At 38.8% G+C, this 24,862-nt stretch overlaps 1 protein-coding gene across 7 annotated transcripts in view; it reads left to right on the plus strand.

Annotated features, from left to right (window-relative positions):
* COL19A1 (collagen type XIX alpha 1 chain) overlaps positions 1–24,862 on the plus strand; it is a 368,607-nt gene that overhangs the window by 139,118 nt on the left and 204,627 nt on the right. For all 7 annotated transcript variants that reach the window (XM_089777104.1, XM_089777106.1, XM_089777105.1 and 4 more), the window contains exon 13: positions 16,988–17,041. In XM_089777104.1, coding sequence (XP_089633230.1) covers positions 16,988–17,041 — 54 coding nt within the window. The remainder of the gene's footprint in view (positions 1–16,987; positions 17,042–24,862) is intronic.

Genomic DNA, 24,862 nt, shown 5'->3' on the forward strand with positions numbered 1-24,862 from the left:
TGTCAGCATTCCAATAAAGCAGTAAATCAGCCTGTAAACTCACTTTGTTGTCATGCCATAGAGCCAAGTAGTGTGTATAAGTTACATTACCACTTCAGTTTATTTCTGATGGGATTAGTCTAAAGAAGACTTAGATGATTTGTTCTTTCAATATAATTTATTTTAACATACACTTGATAAAATGCTAGTTTAAGGCTCAAATAAAAATTCTAAATTCACATCTCATTCACCTTGTAAAACCATCATACAAGAACGTTTTTAAAAAGTTTCAAAATAGATGTAATGTTTCATGGTTCTTGAAGTGTAGGCTTAATTTATAGTAAGTACTAGGGAACAAATTCTAAACTGGTCTGGGGTAAATTTTTCATAAAATTGTTGCAATTTCTGGTTAAAAACTGTGAGGATATTATGAACTTGACCTAGAAATGAATGTATAATAAGAGATCAGGGACAGAATTTTTAAAAACAATGCATATTCATGGTTTCTACGGTACCTTTTTCATGGATCAAAATCTTAGCTAACTATTCCTTTATCACCATCCCAAACTTATTTTCTAATCATAATAGAGATGTAGCCGTGTTAGTCTAGTCTAGCTGAAACAAAAAACAGGACTATATAGCACCTTAAAGACTAACAAGATGGTTTATTAGGCGATGAGCTTTCATGGGCCAGACCCACTTCCTCAGATCAAATTGTGGAAGAAAATAGGCATGACCATATATACCAAAGGGATACAATCAAAAAAAAGTGAACAGATATAAAAAGGACAAATCTAATTTTAGAACAGAGGGGGATGTTCTGAAATTTGATTTGTCCTTTTTATATGTACAGGCAGTCCCTGGGTTACGTACAAGATAGGGACTGTAGGTTTGTTCTTAAGTTGAATTTGTATGTAAGTCAGAACTGGTACATATTGTAGGGGAAACTCTAGCCAAACATTTCTCCAGAGCTCAGTTTTATTCTCCCACACCTCACTTCCCTCAGTCCTTTATTCTCAAGCTGAGGTGTCTGCTGAGAAAAGCCGCTCCGTGTCTCCCTGGTCTGCTGGGGGGAGGGGGCGGGGATGCTAGCTTCGCGTCTCCCTGGTCTGCTGGGGGGGGGTGCAGCTAGTGTGGGGTTGCCTCACCCCGTTTGTAAGTAGGGATCCGATGTAAGTCGGATCCATGTAACCCGGGGACTGCCTGTATTCACTTTTTTTGATTGTATCCCTTTGGTATATATGGTCATGCCTATTTTCTTCCACAGTTTGATCTGAGGAAGTGGGTCTGGCCCATGAAAGCTCATCACCTAATAAACCATCTTGTTAGTCTTTAAAGTGCTACATAATCCTGTTTTTTATTTTCTAAACCACACACTCTTTCTCAAGCCATAGTTTTATAAGGCCAAACTTGTAGTAGTACTTCCTCCTGGCTTGGAAGGATATGGGATGATTTTACAATAACCTAAGTTAGAGGAGTAAAATGCAAATATCTCCCCAAAATTCATTTTTGTACTGCATAATTGTTAGAAAAATGTTAACATACATGAAAATTAGAAATAAAAGAAAAGCTACTAGGGGCATTGCTTCTCTAACTTCAATAGAGCTATCACAAGTGTACTTGTTGAAGATTTACCCCTCTGTCTTAAAGGGTGCAACTATCATTATTTTGAAATAATAATGCGAGCGTCTACACAGCCGTTCTGTTATTTCGAAATCTGTTATTCAAAAATCTGTAAACCTCTTCTACGAGGAATAATGCCTATTCAGAAATAGCTATTTTGAAATAAGGCATGTGTAGATGCTGCACTGCTGCTATTTCGAAATAGCCCCTCACCAGGGCCATTCTAAGTTATTCCTCCCCAGTGTCTCCTTGTAGAATGAGGTTTACCGCCATCAACAAAACTGCCGAGTTCTGTTGATGTTATGTCGACAGAATTCGGCGGTAGTGTAGACTCAGGTATAGTTTTGTCAACAAAAGTCCACATTTGTCGACAAAACCCTGTAGTCCTGACATACCCTAAGAGTTGCACATATAAGAGAGAGATTGTACACATGAAGAGATACGATTTTCTGGATTCCCTAAATCCTTTAATTCTTTCTTACAGTTTAAATATTCTTCTGGAAACTACACAGCAGGAAGTCAAAGGATGAGCACTCTTCCTTTGACTTCCCTTAGTCCTTGTGAAATGAGGGTTATAGAAGTCAAAATAAGAAGTCTGTCATCTCGAAGTTATTTTGAAATAGCTTGCTGTCTAGACACACACATCAGTTATTCTAGAATAACACTGCTTTGTAGATGTAAAGTGCCATAGGATTACTCATGTTGTTAAAGTTACAGATTAACACAGCTACACCTCTGGGACTTTTATAGCTACTTGTAGTAATTGCTAAGTTAAAAATAAATCGGTCACCAAAAATTAAAAATAAAATTAAAAACAATCCATCTAGATTACTTTAGCAGATTTTGACTTTTAAAAAAATTCTGTTTCGGAGGACCTCCCCCTTAACAAATTTAGTAATCAGAAATGTATCACCAGGAAATATTAAATATTACTCTTCATGCATTCTGATTTGGTTGAGATTTTTAAGGAATATTTAAATCTGAACTCAATGTTCCAGTTGAATATACTTTTCTAGTGATAGTTTGTAAAGACTTTCGGTTATTTTTTTTTATAAAACTGAAGCATTTAACCTAAATTAGAAAACCCCTTTTAAGTTTCTAGTTTCCTAATGACTCTAAATCATCTTGAGGACTCGGATATCTTTGAACAAGCATTCTGTAATGACTGTGCTCATGTTTCTGGCATCACTGAATCATGATAAAAGGTCTACTGATGGATGGAATTCAGGTAACCTCAGTATTACTAGAAACTTTAAACAAAGATCAAACTTGAGAAATCAGTATTTGATGAAAGAAGTCTGTCACCTGATATTAGTTACATTTTTCTAAGAATTTGTCAGAAATTACTACCAGTTCAGAAGTATTTATTTCACTTGAAGATTCACTACACAAGCCACACATTGCTTGTATTTGGATTATTAATAAATTATTGTGAATAGTTCTGTTTTGAATCAGGTATTGAAAGTTTTAGATGTCACATTAACTTTGCCAGTGTCATTCACAGATATTTGTAAATGACAGTTAGTACATGGTACATGGTACATGGTACATGGTTTAATTCTAAATCCTTTCACTTCTGGGACATCAAGAATATAAGTGCACAGGATTCACAAATGAGCTTTTGTGTTCTGGCACTTTTGTTCTTTGCTACTATAAAAACAAATAAAAAGCCCCAAATATTCAGAAATCCACTCAGTCATAAAATCAGGAAATTGTTTTATTGTCAACAAAGACATATTTGGACTATATGTACAGTCAGTGTTAGCTTTTTTCTTCTTCATCTCAAAGCAGTGATATTCACTGGCACCCGGTCACCACTAAAGAAACAGAGCAGTTGATTCTGCTGCTATTCTATAACCTGCTTTAAGTGGACACATTCCAGCCCTATTGTTTCAAGAGGGAGCACTTACCTGTTGTCATGCTTTGTCCATTGGAACTGACAGGTGTGGGACAAAATGGTGGCAGGATCACATAAGTACTGGTATGGATAAAGGTGAAAACTGCCTGATACAAGATCTGAATGCTGAAAGATTTTATTCTGACAACTCCAAGAATTTCTGGATTCCCTAAATCCTTTAATTCTTTCTTACAGTTTAAATACTCTTTTGGAAACTAACTCCATTGGCTGGTTTCATTGGAAGCTTTGTGGGATTTAACTTTTTAATCAAAATGTAACAATACTCTCATTTCTTGCAAAAACAAGGAGCTTCTTGGCACCTTTAAAGACTATAACATTTATTTGGGTATAAGCTTTCATGAGCTACAAGTCTCAGTTAAGTTCTGCTATATCTTTAAGGTTCAATTTAATTTTATTTCACAATTTCAGATTTGTTTAACAGAAAAATCAATAATTTATGTGTAGGTATATTGTCCTTGAACTTTCAAATGTGGGTGTCTAATATGGGAGACTGGTGTAGGTATCTAACATTTTTTTCATTCTTTTTTCACAATGAACTAGGTATTCTTTTGCAATGTAGCAAAGTATTCAATGTAAAAGATGAGAGAAAAGATGTAGACAAGTAACAAATACATAAAAATTGGCATCCTTCATATATATCCCTACTATTGCCTATGCACCCTTTTTTCTGAGTTTTAGACAAGTCAGTCTTGCCTTTCCCAGATCTGCCCTTATGACCTCTTCTTTCACAGATAGCTAAATTGCTGAAAATGTTCACTGTCTTCATGCTCTCTGTATAGTGTTTAAAAGACAAAAAAGGAGACCACATCTCACTCTAGAATGAACAAATTATATAAATAAAATAAAAGAAATGCCTCTTTTTCTAGCCCATTTTTTGCTGCATGTATATATTCCTATGTTCTCATTGTTATTTCACATTGATTAAGCAGAAACCAGGTGAAGCCCAGTATTTTTACTGGTTTGAAATTAGGTTTAAAATTTAACATGGAGTACAACCTTCATAGATAGAATCATGGGGAGAAAGTTCACGTGAACTCTAATTTGCGCAATACAAAAATTTAAAAAAAACATTCAAACAATATGTGCCCACCAGTAAGGGCTAAATATCATATCCAGGATATTTCAGAAGTTTGGTAGAACCAAAAATGTCACAGAACTAGCAACATATAGGCTGTGTCTACATTGGCCCCTATTCCGTAATAGGGATGCTAATGTAGCACTTTGGAATAGGCAAATCCGCGGGGGATTTAAATATCCCCCGCGGCATTTGCATTTTCATGGCTGCCGCTTTTTTCCCGGCTTCTAGATAAGCCGGAGAAAAGCGCCAGTCTGGACGTGATCCTCTGGAAAATAAGCTCTTTTCTGGAGGATCTCTTATTCTACTTGAAAGTAGGAATAAGAGATCCTCCGGAAAAGAGCTTATTTTCCAGAGGATCACGTCCAGACTGGCGCTTTTCTCCGGCTTATCTACAAGCCGGGAAAAAAGCGGCAGCCATGAAAATGCAAATGCCGCGGGGGATATTTAAATCCCCCGCGGATTTGCCTATTCCAAAGTGCTACATTAGCATCCCTATTACGGAATAGGGGCCAATGTAGACACAGCCATAGTTACATAAGATTGATAAAATAATGGTTTTTTTAATCTAAATAGACAGAGGCAACAAATATCAACCTAATCAAGGCCTGATAAACACATTACATAGTCATAAGTACAAAACATATTTCTGTATAAGTACTATAGAAGTATATCCAGCAAGTTTCAGCCCTTGCAGAAAAAATACTGTGGTCCATCAACTAGAGCAAATATTTGACATTCTTTTAACCATCTGCAATACATTTCTAGTGTCTAAATATCAAAAGCCTGCCATAGCTACGGAAAGAATTGGTGCCTAAAACAAAACAAAAACCTAACACATTCTGTGAAACCAATACTATTTGTCAGCCTCGTGACAGAAATAGATTGATTTTTGGTTTTCCTTAGGAGATCAGCCTTGAAAAAAATAAGTTTGTTCCTCTTACAGAAAAATCCTAACCCAACATTAACAAGAATGCAGTATAAACAGAAATCAAACTTTAGATTACAAAATGTGGGCCGTATCCTAACTCTGTGACATGGAAGTAAAGGAGATGTTAGCCCTTTTCCCCCTTTGCTTTCTCCATCACTGTCACTCTCCCATCCCCCTCTGGCACATAAGGGGAGGCACTTTCTTTTCTAGTTATACATTTCCTAGTATTCCAACCACTATGTGTGGCAGTACTATGAGGAGTCTTTTATATCGCCACAGAGTTGGGCTCAGCAGTTGTAAATAGCTGTTTCTAGGTGGGTGGTGGTGTGTTGTTTCATATTTTTTCAATTTGGCGTCGGCAAAATGAACGAGAATGGCCAACGCCTGCTCGAGCTCTGCGCTTTCTACAACCTGTGCATCGCCAACTCATACTTCCAGACCAAGCCCCAGCATAAGGTCTCCTGGCGACATCCGCGCTCGAAACACTGGCACCAGTTGGACCTTATACTAGTTCGCCGCTCAGCTATCAATTGCGTCCTGCACGTACGCTCTTATCACATCGCTGACTGCGACACAGATCACTCCTTAGTGTGCTGCAAGATCAGGCTGAACCCGAAGAGGTTTCATCGTTCAAGGAAACAAGGAAATCCTCGCATCGACGTCAGCAAGATGTCGCAGCCTGACCTGATGCAGAAATTCGCAGAAGCGCTTGAGAAGGAACTTGATGCTACACAGACAGGAGACTCTGCCATGGAAAAGTGGGAAACACTGCGGAACATAATGCACTGCACTGCCCTGGCAACCTTTGGAAAGAGGACCATAAAGACGCACAACTGGTTTGAAGCAAAGTCCTCTGTGATGATTCCAGTCATAGAAGCCAAGCGCGTCGCCCTGGCAGAATACAAGCGGTGGCCAAGCCAGAGGAACCTACAAATTCTCAGGGCTACTAGGAGCAAGGCTCAACAGGTTGCCAGACACTGTGCGAACGAATTTTGGCAGCAGCTCAGCAACGACATCCAGAAAGCAGCCATATCAGGGAACACAAGAGGCATGTACGACGGCATTAAGAAAGCGCTGGGCCCTACCCAGAGCAAAACAGCACCCCTCAAGTCATCTACTGGAGAAATAATCTCCGACAAGCAACAACAGTTGGGGAGATGGGTGGAACACTACTCCGACCTCTACTCCAGACGGAATACGGTGACCTCCGCAGCATTAGATGCCATTGAATGCCTGCCAACCATGGAAGAACTTGATGCAGAGCCAACAGTAGAAGAGCTCAGCAAGGCTGTTGATAAACTGGCCTCAAGAAAAGCCCCCGGCAGCGACGGGATTCCTCCAGACCTGCTGAAACAGTGCAAGTGTTCCCTACTGCACCCTCTTCACAAAGTGCTCTGTCAGTGCTGGAAAGAAGGAGCCGTACCGCAGGATATGCGGGATGCTAAGATCGTCACCCTCTACAAGAATAAGGGCGAGAGAAGTGATTGCAACAACTACAGAGGCATCTCCCTTCTTAGCATCGTAGGCAAAGTATTTGCTAAGGTCATCTTGACCCGACTGCAGAAGCTGGCTGAACGTGTCTACCCGGAGTCACAGTGTGGTTTCCGCGCAGAACGGTCAACCGTAGACATGATTTTCTCCCTACGACAACTCCAGGAGAAGTGTAGAGAACAGCAGATGCCCCTGTACGTCTCCTTCATTGATCTCACCAAAGCCTTTGACCTGGTCAGCAGAGACGGACTCTTCAAAATCCTTCACAAGATCGGCTGCCCACCAAAACTGCAGAGTTTGATTGAATCCTTCCACACAGACATGAAGGGAACAGTACAGTTTAACGGCAGTTGCTCCGAGCCTTTCAGCATCAGCAGCGGCGTCAAGCAAGGCTGCGTTCTTGCCCCCACATTGTTTGGGATCTTCTTTGCCCTGCTCCTCAAGCATGCCTTCGGCTCAGCAACGGAAGGAATCTACCTCCGCACCAGATCGGACGGCAAGCTATTCAATCTCTCTCACCTCAAAGCCAAGACGAAGATACGTGAGATGCTGATCAGGGACATGATATTTGCCGACGACGCAGCAGTCGTCACACATACCCAGGAAGAACTACAGTCGCTGATGAGCCGTTTTTCCATGGCCTGCAAAGACTTTGGGCTGACTATCAGTTTGAAAAAAACAATCGTCCTAAGCCAGGACACTGTCACTCCACCAGCCATCACAGTAGACGACTACCAGCTTGACGTCGTCCACCAGTTCACGTACTTGGGCTCCACCATCACCGATAATCTCTCCCTTGACGCTGAGCTCGACAAGAGGATCGGGAAGGCAGCCTCTACTTTAGCCCGCCTGACAACCCGAGTGTGGACCAACCCCAGGCTGACAATCGCAACAAAGATGGCAGTGTACAATGCCTGCGTCATCAGCACCCTGCTGTACGGGAGCGAGACATGGACCACATACGCGAGACAAGAGCGGAGACTGAACGCTTTCCATCTACGAGGTCTGCGCCGCATCCTGGGCATTACCTGGCAAGACAAAGTCTCCAACCTCGAAGTTCTGACTCGAGCCGGCCTCCCCAGCATGTACACCATGCTCCGACAACGTCGCCTGCGTTGGCTTGGCCATGTACGCCGCATGGAGGACGGGAGGATCCCAAAGGACATCCTCTACGGGGAACTGGCATCTGGGAAGAGAACCACAGGGCGCCCGAACCTGCGATTTAAAGATGTCGTGAAGAGGGACATGAAAGCCATCGACATAAACACGCAGTCCTGGGAAGACCTCGCAGCAGACCGCCTGAAGTGGAGGGGCACCCTGACCACACAGCTCAGGTCAGGCGAAACGAACATGATGCGTGCATCAGAAGAAAAGCGAGCCCACAGGAAGTTACGCAACAACAACAGCCAGAGAACCACCTATAGCTGCGACTTCTGCGGCAAAGAATGCCTGTCCCGGATTGGCCTTTTCAGCCACCAACGACGCTGTCCCCGACGCTGTCCCAGACAATCCGACACGAACCAAGACGAGAACTAGGATACGTCATCCATGGGCAACTGACCGACGGAGGCCAACAACTATGAGGAGTCTTTTATATCACCACAGAGTTGGGCTCAGCAGTTGTAAATAGCTGTTTCTAGGTGGGTGGTGGTGTGTTGTTTCATATTTTTTCTGCAACTTGAGTGCTTGTGGACATATTTAGGATTCTACGAAGAAACCTGAATCAGGATCTGGCTCTGTATATTAATATAAATATGAACCACCTCCTTTTGCATAGTCTAGAAAAGAGGAGACACCATAGTGGTTTCTTTTTTCCATTTACCTTAAACTATAAATATACTATTAATCGCTCAGATCCAGACTGATCAGAGTCTACTTTATTTCTCATTCAGTCTCACTTCTGGTAACAAGAGACAAACAGCTTGTTCCCCTCTGTCTTTCTCATGGCCAGTAGAAATGCTGGAGTTCTACATTCCTGGATCACTTTATGGAGCCACATCTTGTTATCCTAAGTTATTGAATTGCTATAATAGTAGCTTCCTTTGTTAACATTCCTTTGACTAATGAGTTACTGGAAGTAGGTGTTATCTCAGCTTCTAAAAATGCCCAAGAAAACCCAATGACTTACATAATTGTATTTAGTTGTTTTGCTTTTGAAATGAGTATTGTGCTAGTTAAAAGTGTTGAATGACAACTCAGGCCATCCTTTCAGATCCATGGAACAGATGTCATGTGTAGCGGTAGTGTAGGCTTCCCCATACTGCCCCACTCTTGTGTCTTATCCCTATTCTTGGTGGGTTGTTTATTCTTTATATCCATTTTGTTCTGCTTAGATCTCCAACAAAAATGTTCTGCCAAATAGCATGATTTGTAATGGTAATTTCTATGTATGGGGTATTTGTCCAGGAGGACCTAGACTGAGATCACCTGACATTGTTCATTTAATGGGTAGTAATCAATTTTGTTTACTATTAATTAGGTCTAAATTTAAAATAATGGTCTAGAGGTAAAAGATTTTATATTCTATTGCTTTCTTCTGAAATAAATATTTCTTCTTAAGAAGTAGATTTCTAGCAGGAGTGCACAATTCCTATTTACATTAACTCCAGCACACAATTCTGAAAAGTTACTTTTATCTCATCAGCTGATGTTGCCATAATTTACCTGGAAGATAATGTCTGTTGGTTTTCTATGCCTATTAAATATTTAGTCCCACTAAAATGTAGATTTTTTTTGTTTATTCAAACAAATTATCCTATTATTAGGCATGCCTAATATACATTTTTAAACAGTTGCTGTTGTACATGAGATCCATATATTGATAATATTTATTTCGAGTACAACTAATTCACATTATCAACTCAGCAGTTACTATGTAATGTGTGATTTACTCACTTATACAAAAGAAAGTTATAATGCTATTGTAGATTTTGATACCAAAGCTTTGGAGCTTAATTCAACCATCAGGTAAACATGTGTAATTTCATTTGAAGCCAATGGAAAGTGAACACCCTTATCTCAAGGCAGAATTTGTACCAATGACATACAATTAAGACTTTGTGTATGAGTGCTGTAATTCATATGATACATCTAAAATGCTTTTTGTGCCTGGATACATCATATGGTGTGCACTACAGTTGCATGCTGGACCAAATTTTTGAACATCAGTGGTGTTCTATGGAATTTAAGGCAGTGCAGAGTTTGACCTAAAGAAGAGTGCCAAGAACGGCATTTCAACCACTACCCCTACTTCATTTTCTATGTGGTCTATATTTTTCTGTGAAATTCTTTTTGCATTTTGATGTAGTTAAAATAAATAGAATATTACAGTTCAGAGTACTTTAGAATGCATACTACTAATTCAACTGAGTTCAAGTTGTTATAGTCTATAAATATACATCCGGGGATATTTTTAAATAGACATCTCAATGAAAAGCATTTAAAGGGTTACAACATACATACATTTTACTACTACTTGCTCTTAGATGGTATTAGAGTCTCTTATGAAAGATATTTCAAGGTAGTTTTAAGAATGTTCATTTTTTCACATTATTGAAACAACATGCATTTGCACACTTCACACTTAAATTAGGCTGAATGGCTCTACCTTTTACAAATGGAAGTTTGACTCTTTGATAACTTATTTCTCAAATTTTAGCCTTTGGAATTGTATCAGCTGAGATATAAACCAATATAAATCTTTTTAGTACGTAAAGGTTTTAAAAAATGTGTGACTGTCAGTTGTGCCAGCATAAATAGAAGTATTAATTAGAAAAGTGAATACAACAAAAATGGTTACTGTAGAGGTTTGCAAAGAAAAAGTTAAAATTTGTCCATTTCAAAGATACATTTCACTGAAAAGAAAGCAAATTGTAAGGCTTTAGATAGCTTGATACACGTTGTCAGGGAGCACAAGGTATCCTCAGTCTTGTACTCAAATATGGAGAGTGTATCTGTAGTCAACAACAATGTTAAACAGTCCCAAAGAATGAAGTTGTGTCACCATTCTCTTTTCATTCTGACCAAGGGCATGAGGGTAACATATCTTGCACCCTTTAAAGGGGTATCCAGCTTCTTCATCTTCTCTGGGATACCACTCTTTCAGGACTGTCAGAGGTGTTCTTACGCGGTCAGTGAGAATATCATTGTGATGGAGGGCCTTTGCAACCCCACCCCTGCATTACTCTGTCTGTAAAAGCCAAAATAGAGCTTTAAAGGCTTTCTTCAGCCCAATTTTCCCATTTTTTAAATTTATACCATCTGCAGGGAAAATTAGTGAATGTTGCTAAAGCTGGATTCAATTTATAAGGAGTTATGAAGAAATAGTCATGAGGAAAAGAAATTATTCTTTGGATACAGCCTACCACCACAAATACAGCTGTCACAAAGCATATAAGATTATTAAATGCAAAATTAGCTTTAAAAGCTGTAAAATAATGCACCCTAAAATCAGGAATTTCCAGAAGTCAAGGTTTCCAACTCAGCACTTAGGTACGTCTAGACTACAGACTTTTGTTGACAGAAGTTTTGTCGACAGATACCATCGACAAAGCTTCTGTCGACAAAGAGCGTCTAGACTACATTCAGTTCTGTCGACAAAGCAAGCTGCTTTGTCGACAAAACCCTGTAGTCTAGACACAACCCTGGATGCAATAACGCTTTCTGTCGACAGAACCGTGTCGACAGAAGGCATTATGCCTCGTAAAATGAGGTTTATCAGCGTCGACAAAACTGCTGAGTTCTGTTGACGTTATGTCGACAGAACTCAGCGGTAGTGTAGACGCGGTATAGTTTTGTCGACCGCGTCTTTCATAGCCTGCATATTTCATAGCCTGCATATTTCATAGCCTGCGTATTTCATAGCCTGCATATTTTAAAGAATAGATTGGATAAAATGAAGAGAATTATGGTTTTTTTATTTAATAATATTGACAAGGTAATGTTGTGAAAGAAATTTTAATTTTTGGAATTCTCTGACATGATTTTTAAATTAATTTTGTATTAATTATAGATTTTGTGTGTGATTTAAATGGGGGAAGAAAAATTGGAGGGGAGAGGGAAAGAGAAGGAAACACGTTTGCAAATTGAAGTATCTTCATAACTTGTTCAACTTAAACTCAGGCAGCCATAGCTGAGGCATCCATAACAAACAACTCCGAAGGAGCCATTATTGACATAAACTTCTTTTAACTGACTCCTTCTTAACAAATACATCTTTAAGTAATCCTTATAACTTTTCTTAACTGAGCCATCTTTAATGAATAGTTCCTAAAATGTAGCAGAAAAGTGAGAACATTTTTAACTTACTTACATTAAAATGCCAGATTTAAATGCTTACATTACAAAATACTGAAAACATTTTTTTTCATTTTAGGTTATATTTCCTTTCTCATACAAATTGTAAAAACAAGTCAAGCTTAATTTTTCCATCTTCAGCTATTCTTGCTTTATGTAAGCAGAAAATTCTCATGAGGATATGTGGCTCTCACCATGCTAACAAATTCAAACACTAGGTAGCTTAATTTTTACTGAACCCTTTTCTCTCTGTCTCTTTTTTAAAATATCTTTTTGGGGTGGGAATAGACTTGGAAAAAAGACCATACAAGGGATATGAGTCTTGGTCTATACTATCTGGGAAGGTAAATTAAGATACACAATTCCAGTTACTTAAATTAGGTAGCTGGAGTCGACATATCTTAAATACCTGTCCCCATATAGCAGGAGGTTGACCAGAGCAAACACTTCTGTTGGCTCCCCTTACTTCTCGTGAGGAGTACCAGCGCTGACGGGGAAGCTTTTTGACAAGTTCTTGTAGTGGCAGAGAGCAAACTCCTGGCCCCACAGAGGTATTTCCATTGACTTCATCAGGGCCAGAGTTTCATACACGTATCTTCAACTCTCTGAAGCAACCCACAGACTTATTGTTTGAGTATAATTGAAAGCAGAGTTCAACCCAGGAAATACACTCTCAACACATAATTCAACTGTATTTTTGGATTAGCTTTAATTAACAAATAAAGCATGCAGTACTTCCAGATCATTGTAATTTTGTTTTGCAAGTATCTCACAAATTAACTTTAATTGTCCCATCTGAAGATGTTTTGAGCAGACTAAAACAGGGGTCTTAAAATAGATTTTAACACTTTTTCTCCAAATATAAGACATATCCCACATATGTGGGTTATTTAAAACACCTACAACATGTCACTGAATATTAAATTTTTCAAATTGGCTATAGTTTAAGGTGTCACAAAGTGCATAATATATATAGTGACAAGATAACATGGTTTAATTTTCATAGGACAAAGTGATGAGAATCAGAACTCTTTTTATAGGCATTTTGCTTTGCCAAAGGAAAACATAAACAATCCAAATAATAATTTTTGTCATATGTTTGTGAATTAAAGTAATTTAATCTACAGAAAATTCAATAGAAACTCACATGAAATTCATCCAGTGTGGTGGATTTAACTAGGTTCTTTGGATGCTGAAGGAATCCTGGCCTGTCTTTTACATAGTCTTTGCATTTGTCTTATCTCAGCAACCAATGAGCATTTTGAAGTCTGACATCTTTTCAGTCATGGAAATGGTAATCTTTGTTGTACCTCTCACGTGCTGCCAGCTGCAATAATCACCACACTACTACCCCTTGCAGCCAGAACCCCTTTGAGCTGACTGCCTAAATGCAGAAGGAAGGAGCTGTATTCTCTAAGGCCCTCGTTCATGGTTTGTGATCCATCATCCAGATGGTCTGAGTTGTCTTAATTTGTGTTAGGCCATCTGATGATGCATGTTCTTTCTGCCAATGTGGAATGAAATATGGAAAGGGATACTGCATTCAAATTTGTAAAGACTTCATTTGGGTTCACCGAGCAACATCATTGTTGAAGCAACGTTGCATGTGTTCATACCATTTTCATGTAATTAAAAAATGTAAACAAAGATTCAAATATAAAAGAAAATATTTCCTGATAGTCCGTTGATTTTTAAATCTAGAAATATATTAGAAAAATCAAATTTTAAAATTCAGCTATAGTAATGGGATGTTGTTATAAATATAGTATTGTACTTATGGAAGTTCTGGCAAACTAACCATAATTTGACTGCTGGGAGTTGAAAAAAAGCAAAATCAGAATTAAATTTGTTCTTATTTAATGCAGTTTATTCTGAAGTCTTAAGATATTTTAAACAATATTAATTTGGGGGTTTGCTTTAATTTTAAATTGTCTATCAAGGAATATTATGCTCTTGAACATAAGGACAGAGAAAAAAAGAGTTTAGCTGATGTTTAAAATTCTGGTGATATATTTTAGCTAAGGATTTTTTAAATTTCTAGAATAGCCTTTCTAGAATGACATTAGGTTCCCTCTCTTTCTCTGTCTCCATCCCCAATAAATAAATAAACACAAATCTATGATAGCCTAGTTTGAACTGAAGCTTGGGGCAAATATAAAAGTATAGGGTGATACTTAGGGAAAAGCCTTCAATTGATAATATAGTTTAATGTACATATATATATATTTTAGTAACCAAATGGTGAAGAGTTAAAACAAAGAACTACCTAGAGGCCTCTGGTGTGGAAGTCCATTAAATTTATAGTCCTATTGATGGCAATTTATTGGTAGGCTTCAGTTGTTTAAGAAAGCTCATATAAACTCATTTTGCAAAAATGATCTTCTATTATTAGATGAAATGCCTTCTGTTATTGCCACTGGAGGAATAGCTTTGAATCAGGGTCATGTCACAAATGGAATTACTTGATCTCAGTTCTACAGCATTTAGCTAACAGAATTATGAAGATTATACAGACCTAATGAATAGGCTTTGCTCTGACCAATGTAGTCCCCCTGAGATGACTGAAATTCAGTGCACTGCTATTCTCTTTCTTTGGTTGACATGAAGGATTTGGTCTTTAGCACAATCTCTCCCCATGGTTTTATGGGAATTATATTATTCTTATTACTTTTGCAAAGCTCAGTCTAGCTGCATTTACTGAGCAGGTTAGCCTTGGTGGGTTTGGAAACCAATTTCCCATTAATTACGCTACTTACACAGAAATCTCTGTCATTCCTGATGGAATATGTAGTAAGGTGAATGGAGACAAGAGTTTGTAAAGAAGTACAGTTAAACCTGTGTTATCTGGCACGCTCAGGATAAGGGTGTTCCTGTTATCTAAAAAAAATCTGGTTATCTGAGGGTCCCATCAACCTAGGAAAAACCAATAGACAATAATAGTAAAACTCAAGTTTTTAATATTGGTAGTTTTGTAGTGTGAGGCAGTTGGTCTCACATTTCTATTTTGAGTTAAAGATGATTAGTACTTCTTAAATAAAAATTATTAAGCCAATAATAGTAAACCAAGCCAGGCCTGTGAGCCTGAAGATTTGACAGTATTTTGGCTAGGGGCAATGCTGGTTAACAAAGTTTTCTGGTTAACAGAGTGCCGGATAACAAACGGTATGTCTAGACTACATCCCTCTGTCGCCAGAGGGATGTAAATTAGACATACCAAAATTGCTAATGAAGCAGGGATTTAAATATCCCGCACTTCATTAGAATAAAAATGGCCGTTGCTTTTTGCCGTGGTGTCATTTTGCCGGCAAAAAGCGACAGTCTAGACGGGAATCAGTTGGCAAGGAAAGCCTTCTCCAACCAATCCCTTATGCCTCATGCAACGAGGTTTACAAGAGCAGTCAGAAAAGGCTTTCCTTGCTGACCGATCCCCATCTAGACTGCTGCTTTTTGCTGGCAAATTGCCGTGTTGGCAAAAAGCAACGGCCATTTTTATTCTAATGAAGTGCGGGATATTTAAATCCCTGCTTCATTAGCAATTTCGGTATGTCTAATTTAAATCCCTCTGGTGACAGAGGGATGTAGTCTAGACATACCCAAAGGTTTCTCTTTTGTCTCCTAACTTTAAAATAATATTTACTTTGTAATTAGTTCATATGTGAATGTGTTAAGTAGCCTATATCCTTCTATTCTTCAAATTGCATTTCCTTTCTATTCCCCAAATAAAGATATATTTTAAAATGTACTTAAAAGAAATAGTTTTAAAATGTGAACTCTGCTGATTTTTAAGTGAATTTGAACACCCATATAGCATTGTGGATTGAAGGCAGAGAAACTCTAAAAAAAATATAGTAATTTGTAAGATACTTCTTTAATACCGTGATATAAAACATGAACTTAGAATAGTCATTCCTGAGAATCATTTCCTTTGTCAATATGTTAAATTGTAGGAGAATTTGATGTTGTTACATGGAAGTTCCAAAGTAACAGATTCAAGTCAACATGTGGCATTCATTTTCTATTGGAACTTATAGTATAAATATGTAAGATCACATGTGGTGCTAGTGATAACTGTCATGGCAAGGATATGGGGAATAATAGTAAATAGTTATTCTCCATCTGGATGTAACTTTCTACTTTTAAAATTGTTTCTTGACAAACTGTAAACAAATATTAAATTGAAATAAACCATGTGGTAGAGGGAGAAGTAAATTATTTCAGTCGTAGAGGAAACTTCTTGTAGATTTCTTAGTCAAAGTCAAACTTAGTATTAGAGCACACTGTTTCAGCTGGCATATAGGAAGAGTACTAGTTCCCAGACATTTAACAGAAGACTGTCTCATGGGGTAGTTTTATGTATTTCATTTAAACATTGATCCATCTACATTTCCGTGAGTGCAACATTGCAAACATGAATACTTATATGTTGTTGAGTTCCTCTAGTAGAATACTGAGCATTAGCTCCTCAGATATTTGGCACCTTGCAAGGTCAGGATCTTAATTTGGATGAAACGCCTCTTGAAGTGTCAGAAATAGTTTTCTTATGCTGTCAGCAGTACATATATTGTATTGTAATTAGAGCACAGTAATGAATAGGATAACGTTTTTCCCTTAATGCAAGTTTCCAACTGAAAATAATTTTTGTTTAAAAATCTAACATATATGCTTCTCCTCCTAGGGTGAAAAAGGAGATAAAGGAGAATCAGGACCAGAAGGCATTCATGGAAAAGATGTAAGTTGGTGGATAAGTCTATAATTTTTATGCTTACATACAAATAACATACATTTTAAATTATATCCTTCACTAGAAAGCAGAGACAAAATTGCTGGTTTAGGGAATATGCATGCTGTGTTGAAAGTAACAGTGGATTTTCTCATTTTCTGTCTCCATTCTAAAAATGTCTTAATTAATTATTAAAGGCAGTGATTATTGTCCACGATGCCCACAAAGAGTCATCATTCCTGTTGGGTTTTAATCAGAATATTTTGAATGAAATGAAACTTAAAATGAAACAGTATAATGGAATGTATAAGTAGAAAATGTTACTTACATGAAACAATGAGTGTCTGGTAAAGCAGTAAAAATAAGTACACTACCTTATGAAAAAAGAGAGAAGGGGCTTTGAAAGTCTGTAGGGCTTGGGAGCTAAATGGAGGAAAATTTCAGGAGCATAATTTGATGGGGCATTCAGAGGTAAGAGGACAGGGAGCTCCTAGGAATTACTGCTCAGGTGCCATGAAGCAAATTGGAAGAAGTTTGCAGTTGGATATGAGCTCTAAGGGTGTTTTTGTATGTGTTTGCTATTTGTTTGTTTATTTTCGATTTTGTGTGTGTGTGTGGTAAAGAGAGGTCTTTTGGAGTGAGGGAAGCGAATGCTGGATCCTTGATGTCTGAGGAGGAAAAAGGCTTGCTGGCTAGGGTCATATGTTACTATGGGGCAAAGGAGGTTGTATTTGGAATTGTGGCGAGGAGTCCTGTGGCACCTTATAGACTAACTGAAGTGTTGGAGCATAAGCTTTCGTGGGCAAAGACCCACTTCGTCAGATGCAAGACTGGGCAGTATTTGGAATTGTGTGCAGTAATTAGTCCAGATTTTGTGCCTGGGGCTATGTCTAGACTGCAGAGTTTTTCTGGAGGTATACCATAAAAACTGTCGCATCCAGGGAATACATCCACCTTTTTGGAACAGTTTCTGAAAAAGTGGGCATATTCTTTCAGCATCCCTGTATTCCTCTTGGTGAGAAGAAGAAGGGTTGTTCTGGAAGAAGAAGGTTTTCTGAAATTTGTCCCTATGTAAATGGGCCAAATTTTGGAAAAGCCTATCTGGAAAAAAAAAGCAGAAAAAGATCTGCAGTCTAGACATAGCCAGAGGCTTCTGCCTGCATTGAACACTTCTTAGCTATCTCCCCCATTGCTGTACAAAGTATTGCATATATGCTGGAGAAGTCAGCAAGATGGTGTTAGTACCTGCTCCCATCCCCCATGTATCCCATTCAGGAGTATCATCACTTCTGTTTTTCAAGCCAGCTCTCTCTTTTGCTGGGAGTCTGAGATCTCCATGAGGAAAGAAGCTGGGCATTCCTTTCAGCTCCCCGGCCTGGGACTGCCCAAGTTTGGACTGCCCGCTGACTCCATGACCAGCCCCTGCCAGCCCAGCTGGAGCTCTCCAGTACCCACAGAATTCCCAGCTGACTCGTGCTCCTCGCCTTGCCTTCCTTCTTGACCATGGATGTAGCCAGTCCCAGATTTGGGAAGTTCAACCTGTATAACAAATTGTTATTTATTTCACCCTCTTCGGTCCTTGCTGTGACTTCCTAGATTGGGGCAAGGTAGGCTAAGTTCTGATTCTGCAAGGTATCAGTTCTGCAAAAAGAAGGGAAGCTGTAATGGGGATTGAGGGCACTTAGCGCCTCACAAATGCTGTCAAGAATGTTGCAGGATCTGAACCTTAATATATATGTAGCCAAGGTTCAGTGTGCTTCAGAGTTGCCTATAGATTCTGTTGAAAACTAGAAACATTACCAGGATCAGATGTGGAAGTCATGAGAATTAATTAAACAACTTTAGCCACTTCATCAATGAGAGATTCAGCCTCTGTGATATGAAAATATGTTGACAGTGTGTGCAGTATTTGCTAATAACTTTGAATAATAAGTATAATAAAATCATTAAATACTAGAACTGTAAGGGTATGTCTACACTGCCACCCTAGTTAGAACTAGGGTGGCTAATGTAGGCATTCGAAGTTGCAAATGAAGCCCGGGATTTAAATATCCTACCAGTAGTTCCAATTAGAGAGCCTAATTCGAACTTCCTACTCCATGCCGTGTGTAGCCACGGGCACGAGTCTGCACTAACGGGGATTTAAAAATGGCGGCGCCCGGCAAGATGCAAATGAAGCCCGGGATATTTAAATCCTGGGCTTCATTTGCAACTTCGAATGCCTACATTAGCCACCCTAGTTCGAACTAGGGTGGCAGTGTAGACATACCCTAAGGGACTTTGGAATATCATCGGGTCCAGCCCCTGCCCTCACGACAGGATCAAGCACTGTCTAGATCATCACTGATAGATGTCTATCCAAACTGCTCTCAAATATCTCCATTGATGGAGATTCTACAACCTCCCTAGGCAGTTTATTCCAGTGTTTAACCACCCCGACAGGAAGTTTTTCCCAATGTCCAACCTAAAACTCCCTTTCTGCAGTTTAAGCCCATGGCTTCTTGTCCTATCATCAGAGGCCAAGGAGAAGAATTTTTCTCCCTACTCCTTGTGACACTCTTTTAGATACTTGAAAACTGCTATCATATCCCCTCTCAATCTTCTTTTCTAAACTAAACAAGCACAATTCCTTCAGCCATCCCTCATACCTCATGTTATCTAGGCCTTTAATCATTTTTGTTGCTCTTCTCTGAACCTTCTCCAATTTTTCCATATCTTTCTTGAAATGTGGTGCCCAGCACCGGATATAGTACTCCAACTGAGGCCTAATCCACACAGAGTAGAGCAAAAGAATGTATCTTCTTGTATCTTGCTCTTGACACTAATGCATCCCAGAATCATGTTTGCTTTTTTTTCAACAGTGTCACACTGCTGACTCATATTTAGCTTGTGGATCTATGACCCCTAGATCCCTTTCTGCAGTACTCCTTCCTAGGCAGTCAATTCCCATTCTGTATGTGTGAAACTGATTGTTACTTCCTAAGTGGAGTACTTTGCATTTGTCTTTATTAAATATCATCCTATTTACCACAGACCATTTCTCTAGTTTGTCCAGATCATTTTGAATTATGACCCTATCCTCCAAAGCACTTGTAACCCCTCCCAATGTGATATCATCTGCAAACTAAATAATCGTACTCTCTAGTCCATCATCTAAATCATTGATAAAGATATTCAACAGAACCAGTCCCAAAACAGACTCATGGAAAACCGCACTTGTTATGCCTTTCCAGCATGATTGTGAACCATTAACAACTACTCTCTGAGAATGGTTATCCTGCCAGTTACCCACCCATTTTATAATAGCCCCATCTAGGTTGTATTTCCCTAGTTTACTGGTAAAAATGCCATGTGAAACAGTATCAAATGCTTGAATAAAGTCTAGATATACCATGTCCACCACTTCTTCCATTTCCACAAGACTTGTTATCCTATCAATGAAAGCTATCAGATTGGTTTGACATGATTTGTCCTTTACAAATCCATGCTGGCTATTACCAATAACCTTATTATCTTTTAGGTGTTTGCAGATTAATTCTTTAATTTTATTTGCTCCATTATCTTCCCAGAAGTTAAACTGACTGGTCTGTAGTTTCCTGGGTTGTTCTGATTTCCCTTTTTATAGATGGGCACTATATTTATCTTCTTCCAAACCACTGAAATGTATCTTGACTTCCATAATTTTTCATAGATGATAGCTAAAGGCTCAGATACTTCCTCTATCTGCTGTTTGAGTATTCTAGGATGCATTTCATCAGGCCCTGGTGACTTGAAGACATCTAAGTTTTCTAAGTCATTTTTAACTTGTTCTTTTTTTATTTTAACTTCTAAACCTACCCCATTTCTACTAACATTTACTATGTTAAGCATCCCTTCACCATCCCTTCAAACTTCTCTGTGAAAACCAAAACAAAGAAGTCATTAAACACCTCTGCCATTTCAAAATTTCCTGCTATTGTTTCTCTCTCTTCTATGAGCAGTGGCTCTTCCTTGGTCTTCCTCTTGCTTCTAATATATTTATAGAATGTCTTCTTGTTATCCTTTATGCCCCTAAACACGCTAGTATTAGCTCGTTTTGTGCCTTTGCCTTTCTAATCTTGCCCCTGTATACTTGCATTATTTGCTTATATTTATTGTTTGTAATTTGACCTACTTTTCTCTTTTTATACAACTCCTTTTTAAATTTAAGACCATGTAAGATCTCCTGGCCTAAGCCAAGGTGGTCTCTTGCCATAATTTCTATCTTTTCTATGTAGTGAAATAGTTTGCTCTTGGGCGCTTAATAATGTCCCTCTGAAAAACTGCCAACTGGATTCCCATGGGACCTTACCTACCAGCTCTTTGAGTTGACTAAAATCTGCCTTCCTGAAATCCATTGTCTCAAATTTGCTGTTTTCCCTTCTACCATTTCTTATAATCATGAACTCTACGATTTCATTATCACTTCACACTTCATGAGTATCCTTAATTGCATTGGAGCCTGGCATGCAGTATAGTTTTTTTGAACATGCATCCCATTTATGTAACTCTTTATTTCAACTGGCTTTTTATATGGTGTATGTTCTTTGCAGAAAAGATTTGTCTTGTATCGGGGAGCTATATTTTTACACCATATATCCAGTCTTTCTGCAGACCAGCATCTCCCACAGTTCTTGATGTCTGGGCTGCTCTTGTCTCTCTGTGACTCATTGATGAAGAACACTCCTCTCCGCACTTGCTTGCTTCCAGTTTCTCTGTCTCTTGAGCAGCATGTGGAAGCTGGCTTTTACAGCTCTCACCATCATATCTGCCTAACCGGGTGGGCGGGCGGGGAGGGCTTTTTGTCAGAATTAGGAGCAATAGTGAGCAATGCTCTTCATCTTGCCACAGGTCAATTTTGTAGCCAGCTGTTGCATACTTCAAAACCTCAGGATGAGTCTGCACTGCACCCTTTGCTCGAAATAAGCTACCCAGTTTGAGCTATGCACCAAATTTTGAAATAAACCACCTTTCCAAAATGTGCCTTTATCCTCATGGAACAAGGTTTACAAGTCTGATGGACTAGCGAGCCTGTTATTGAGCTGCAGAGGAAGGAGAGCAACCAAGACAGCCAGAATTGTGGGAGATATTGCTAGCAGAAAGGAAATTAACAATTAGAAATGTTCTGATTTTGGCTAATTATAGAAATCCTCTATTTGAAAGTGTATACTATACATTCGGCTGAAGCTACATTTAAAGATTCAAACATGTAATCTCTTGTAGCCTTCCTGTCTGTAAAGGTGAACTGTATACTTCTGTCATTCATACATATATGCTGACAGCATGGAAAAACACATCTGTGTTTCTTTCCATAGCACTGGAGACATTTCTGTGTTGGTTCTTACAAGATCTCTGTTACTACACAGGATCCTATTCCATAATCCTTTTTTGTATGGAGTAAAGTATACTGTGTATCTGGTGAACCCTGAGATAGGTTTGCACTGAGGTAGTATGAATGCATACAATATTAAATCTTTACAGTTTGAATATTTTAGTTGAATGTGCTGTCTTATAATGTGTCAAATGTGGTAGATTATTAGCAACACAGGACCTTCAGAAACTCTCTTAGAAAAATATACATTTGCAAGTCCTATTATACGTGACAATAATACACTAAGTTAGCTGGAAACATCACATGATTATTTTTAACAACACTTAAATAGGATGCTTTGGATTCAGTTATCAGCATGCTTAGAGATGCCAGTCATTAGGTTTAAACTTAAAGTGTAGTATACCCTTGTGTCTCCATTGCTATCAGTGTCTCTCAAACTCATTCCACACACAGAAATGCCACATCTAATATTTCTGAAATAAAGTAATCTGCTTACACTAGTGTAATTTGTAGTGCTGAATAAAGAGAGACTGAAAACACACAAAGGCAGTGGTATCAGCTGCTAGCAGCTGCTATCCCACTACTCTGGAGGATGATATCTACCATTTTAAACTGGGGTTCTATACTCACCACTGAAGAAATGTTAGAAGATATCATTGAACGGTTTTGAACAAAAGACTAAAATACAATATTTAAATAACATCTATTATTTTAACCAAAATCATATCTATAGAAAAGGTTTGATCTCTTCTTCAAAAAAATAATAATTGTACACAGGTAGAATCATTCTAATTATTTCAGGTATAATATCTTGGGATTAATCATGTTTTCAGGTATAAGGGAGCATATTGTAAAATCAGCTACTGCACAATGTCCTTGATTTTAAGTCATGATGCATGACAGGTAAGATCTTTTTCATCTTTGAGTAGCGTCCCTGTGGGTCCTCCACTTCACTTGTGCATCCTCCTCTCAAGACCTTGATTGGAAATTTCTAATTAGCAGTGCCCATTTGGCCCATACAGTGCACTTTATGCCTCCTGGTGGCACACACTAAGCCTATGCAGGGGTTTTGGCCAACTGCCCCCAGCTCCTTCTGTACTGCCTCATCCCAGAACTAAAGTCTAGCATGTCTCCCCTGAGTGTACTTGATATTCTCTTTATACATTTTACCTCTATGGTCCGGACTTCTATAATCCGGAGACATCCCTGGTGGCAACTGCATACCTGTGCAACCATCCCTTTCTGCCATCCAATCCTGTCAGTGTCTAAAAACCAAAGAATCCCTATTGGGGTAGGAACATGGTTCAGGGCAGATGTTTGACCCATGAGATAGGTCTCCACATCAACCTGTTGGAGCACAAAGAGAGATCAGGAACATGTGTCTCCATTTCCAATAGAATGATCAGGTTCATTACAGACAACACATTCTTCATGTTTTACATCAACAAATGGGGAGGAGCAACATCACTCTCTTTATGTGTGCTCTGAGTTATAAAGCTCTAGAACTGGTGCATATTCAACCACATTGAGATTTCAGTTGCCAAGCTTCTAGACATTGGAAACACCACTACCAATGCCCTCAACAGACTCTTCTCCAATGACTGTGCAGGAAAGGTTTCAGCCACCAGTTATTCCCAATCTTCTGTCTCAGGATGCAGCTCAAGCCCCTCATTTCCAACTTGGTGCTTCTGTGTCTCAGAACCTGGTTTCTAGATGGCCCTAGAGAACAGAAAGCTTCTGCTCTGCAGATGTACTGCAGAAGTTGCACAATAGAAAGACAACAACCTTCACCGTTTAAGCTATGTAGGCTTATTTTGGAAGAAGCTTTTCTGGAAGAGATCTTCCAAAAAAACTTCTTCTGAAAGAGAGTGTCCACACTGCAAAATTGCATCGAAAAAGCCTTTGGCTTTTTCGAAAGATAGCATCCACACTGAATGGACTCTATTTCGCATTTCAGCTATGATTACTATGGGCCAGTGTTTCTTAAAGTGTGTTCCGTGGCACACCGGTATGCCACGAGGCAGTTGGAGGTGTGCTGTGGAGAACAGAATTCAAAATGGACGCCCTTAAAAGGGAGAATTCAAAATGGCCTGTCTCCTGATAGAAGAGCAAACTGTTTTTCTGTGGGTTTTTTTTGCTCAACAAAAAACCCTTCGTGTTCTTCGTAAAAAAAATTATTGTTTGGTGTTCCTCAGTCTTCAAAAGTTTAAGAAACACTGCTATGGGTGGAATGGCCACCAGGGCACCTGTGCTATTTCCTCTTTCCTCTTCTTGTGAAAGAACTCCCTCTTCCCCATCCACACATGCAAAAGGGCTTCTTCCTCATAGAATGAGGATTACCATTGCTGGAAAAAACCCTCTCTTCTTTTGATTTTCTTTTGAAAGAATGCAATTTCAGTGTAGATGTAACTCAAGTTTTTTTGGAAAAATGGCCATTTTTCCGAAAAAAAACCCTCTGTAGTGTAGACATATCCTTACTT

This window comes from Pelodiscus sinensis, chromosome 3 (genome assembly GCF_052426305.1).
Source record: "Pelodiscus sinensis isolate ZL-2025 chromosome 3, ASM5242630v1, whole genome shotgun sequence".
NCBI classification, from domain to species: domain Eukaryota; kingdom Metazoa; phylum Chordata; order Testudines; family Trionychidae; genus Pelodiscus; species Pelodiscus sinensis.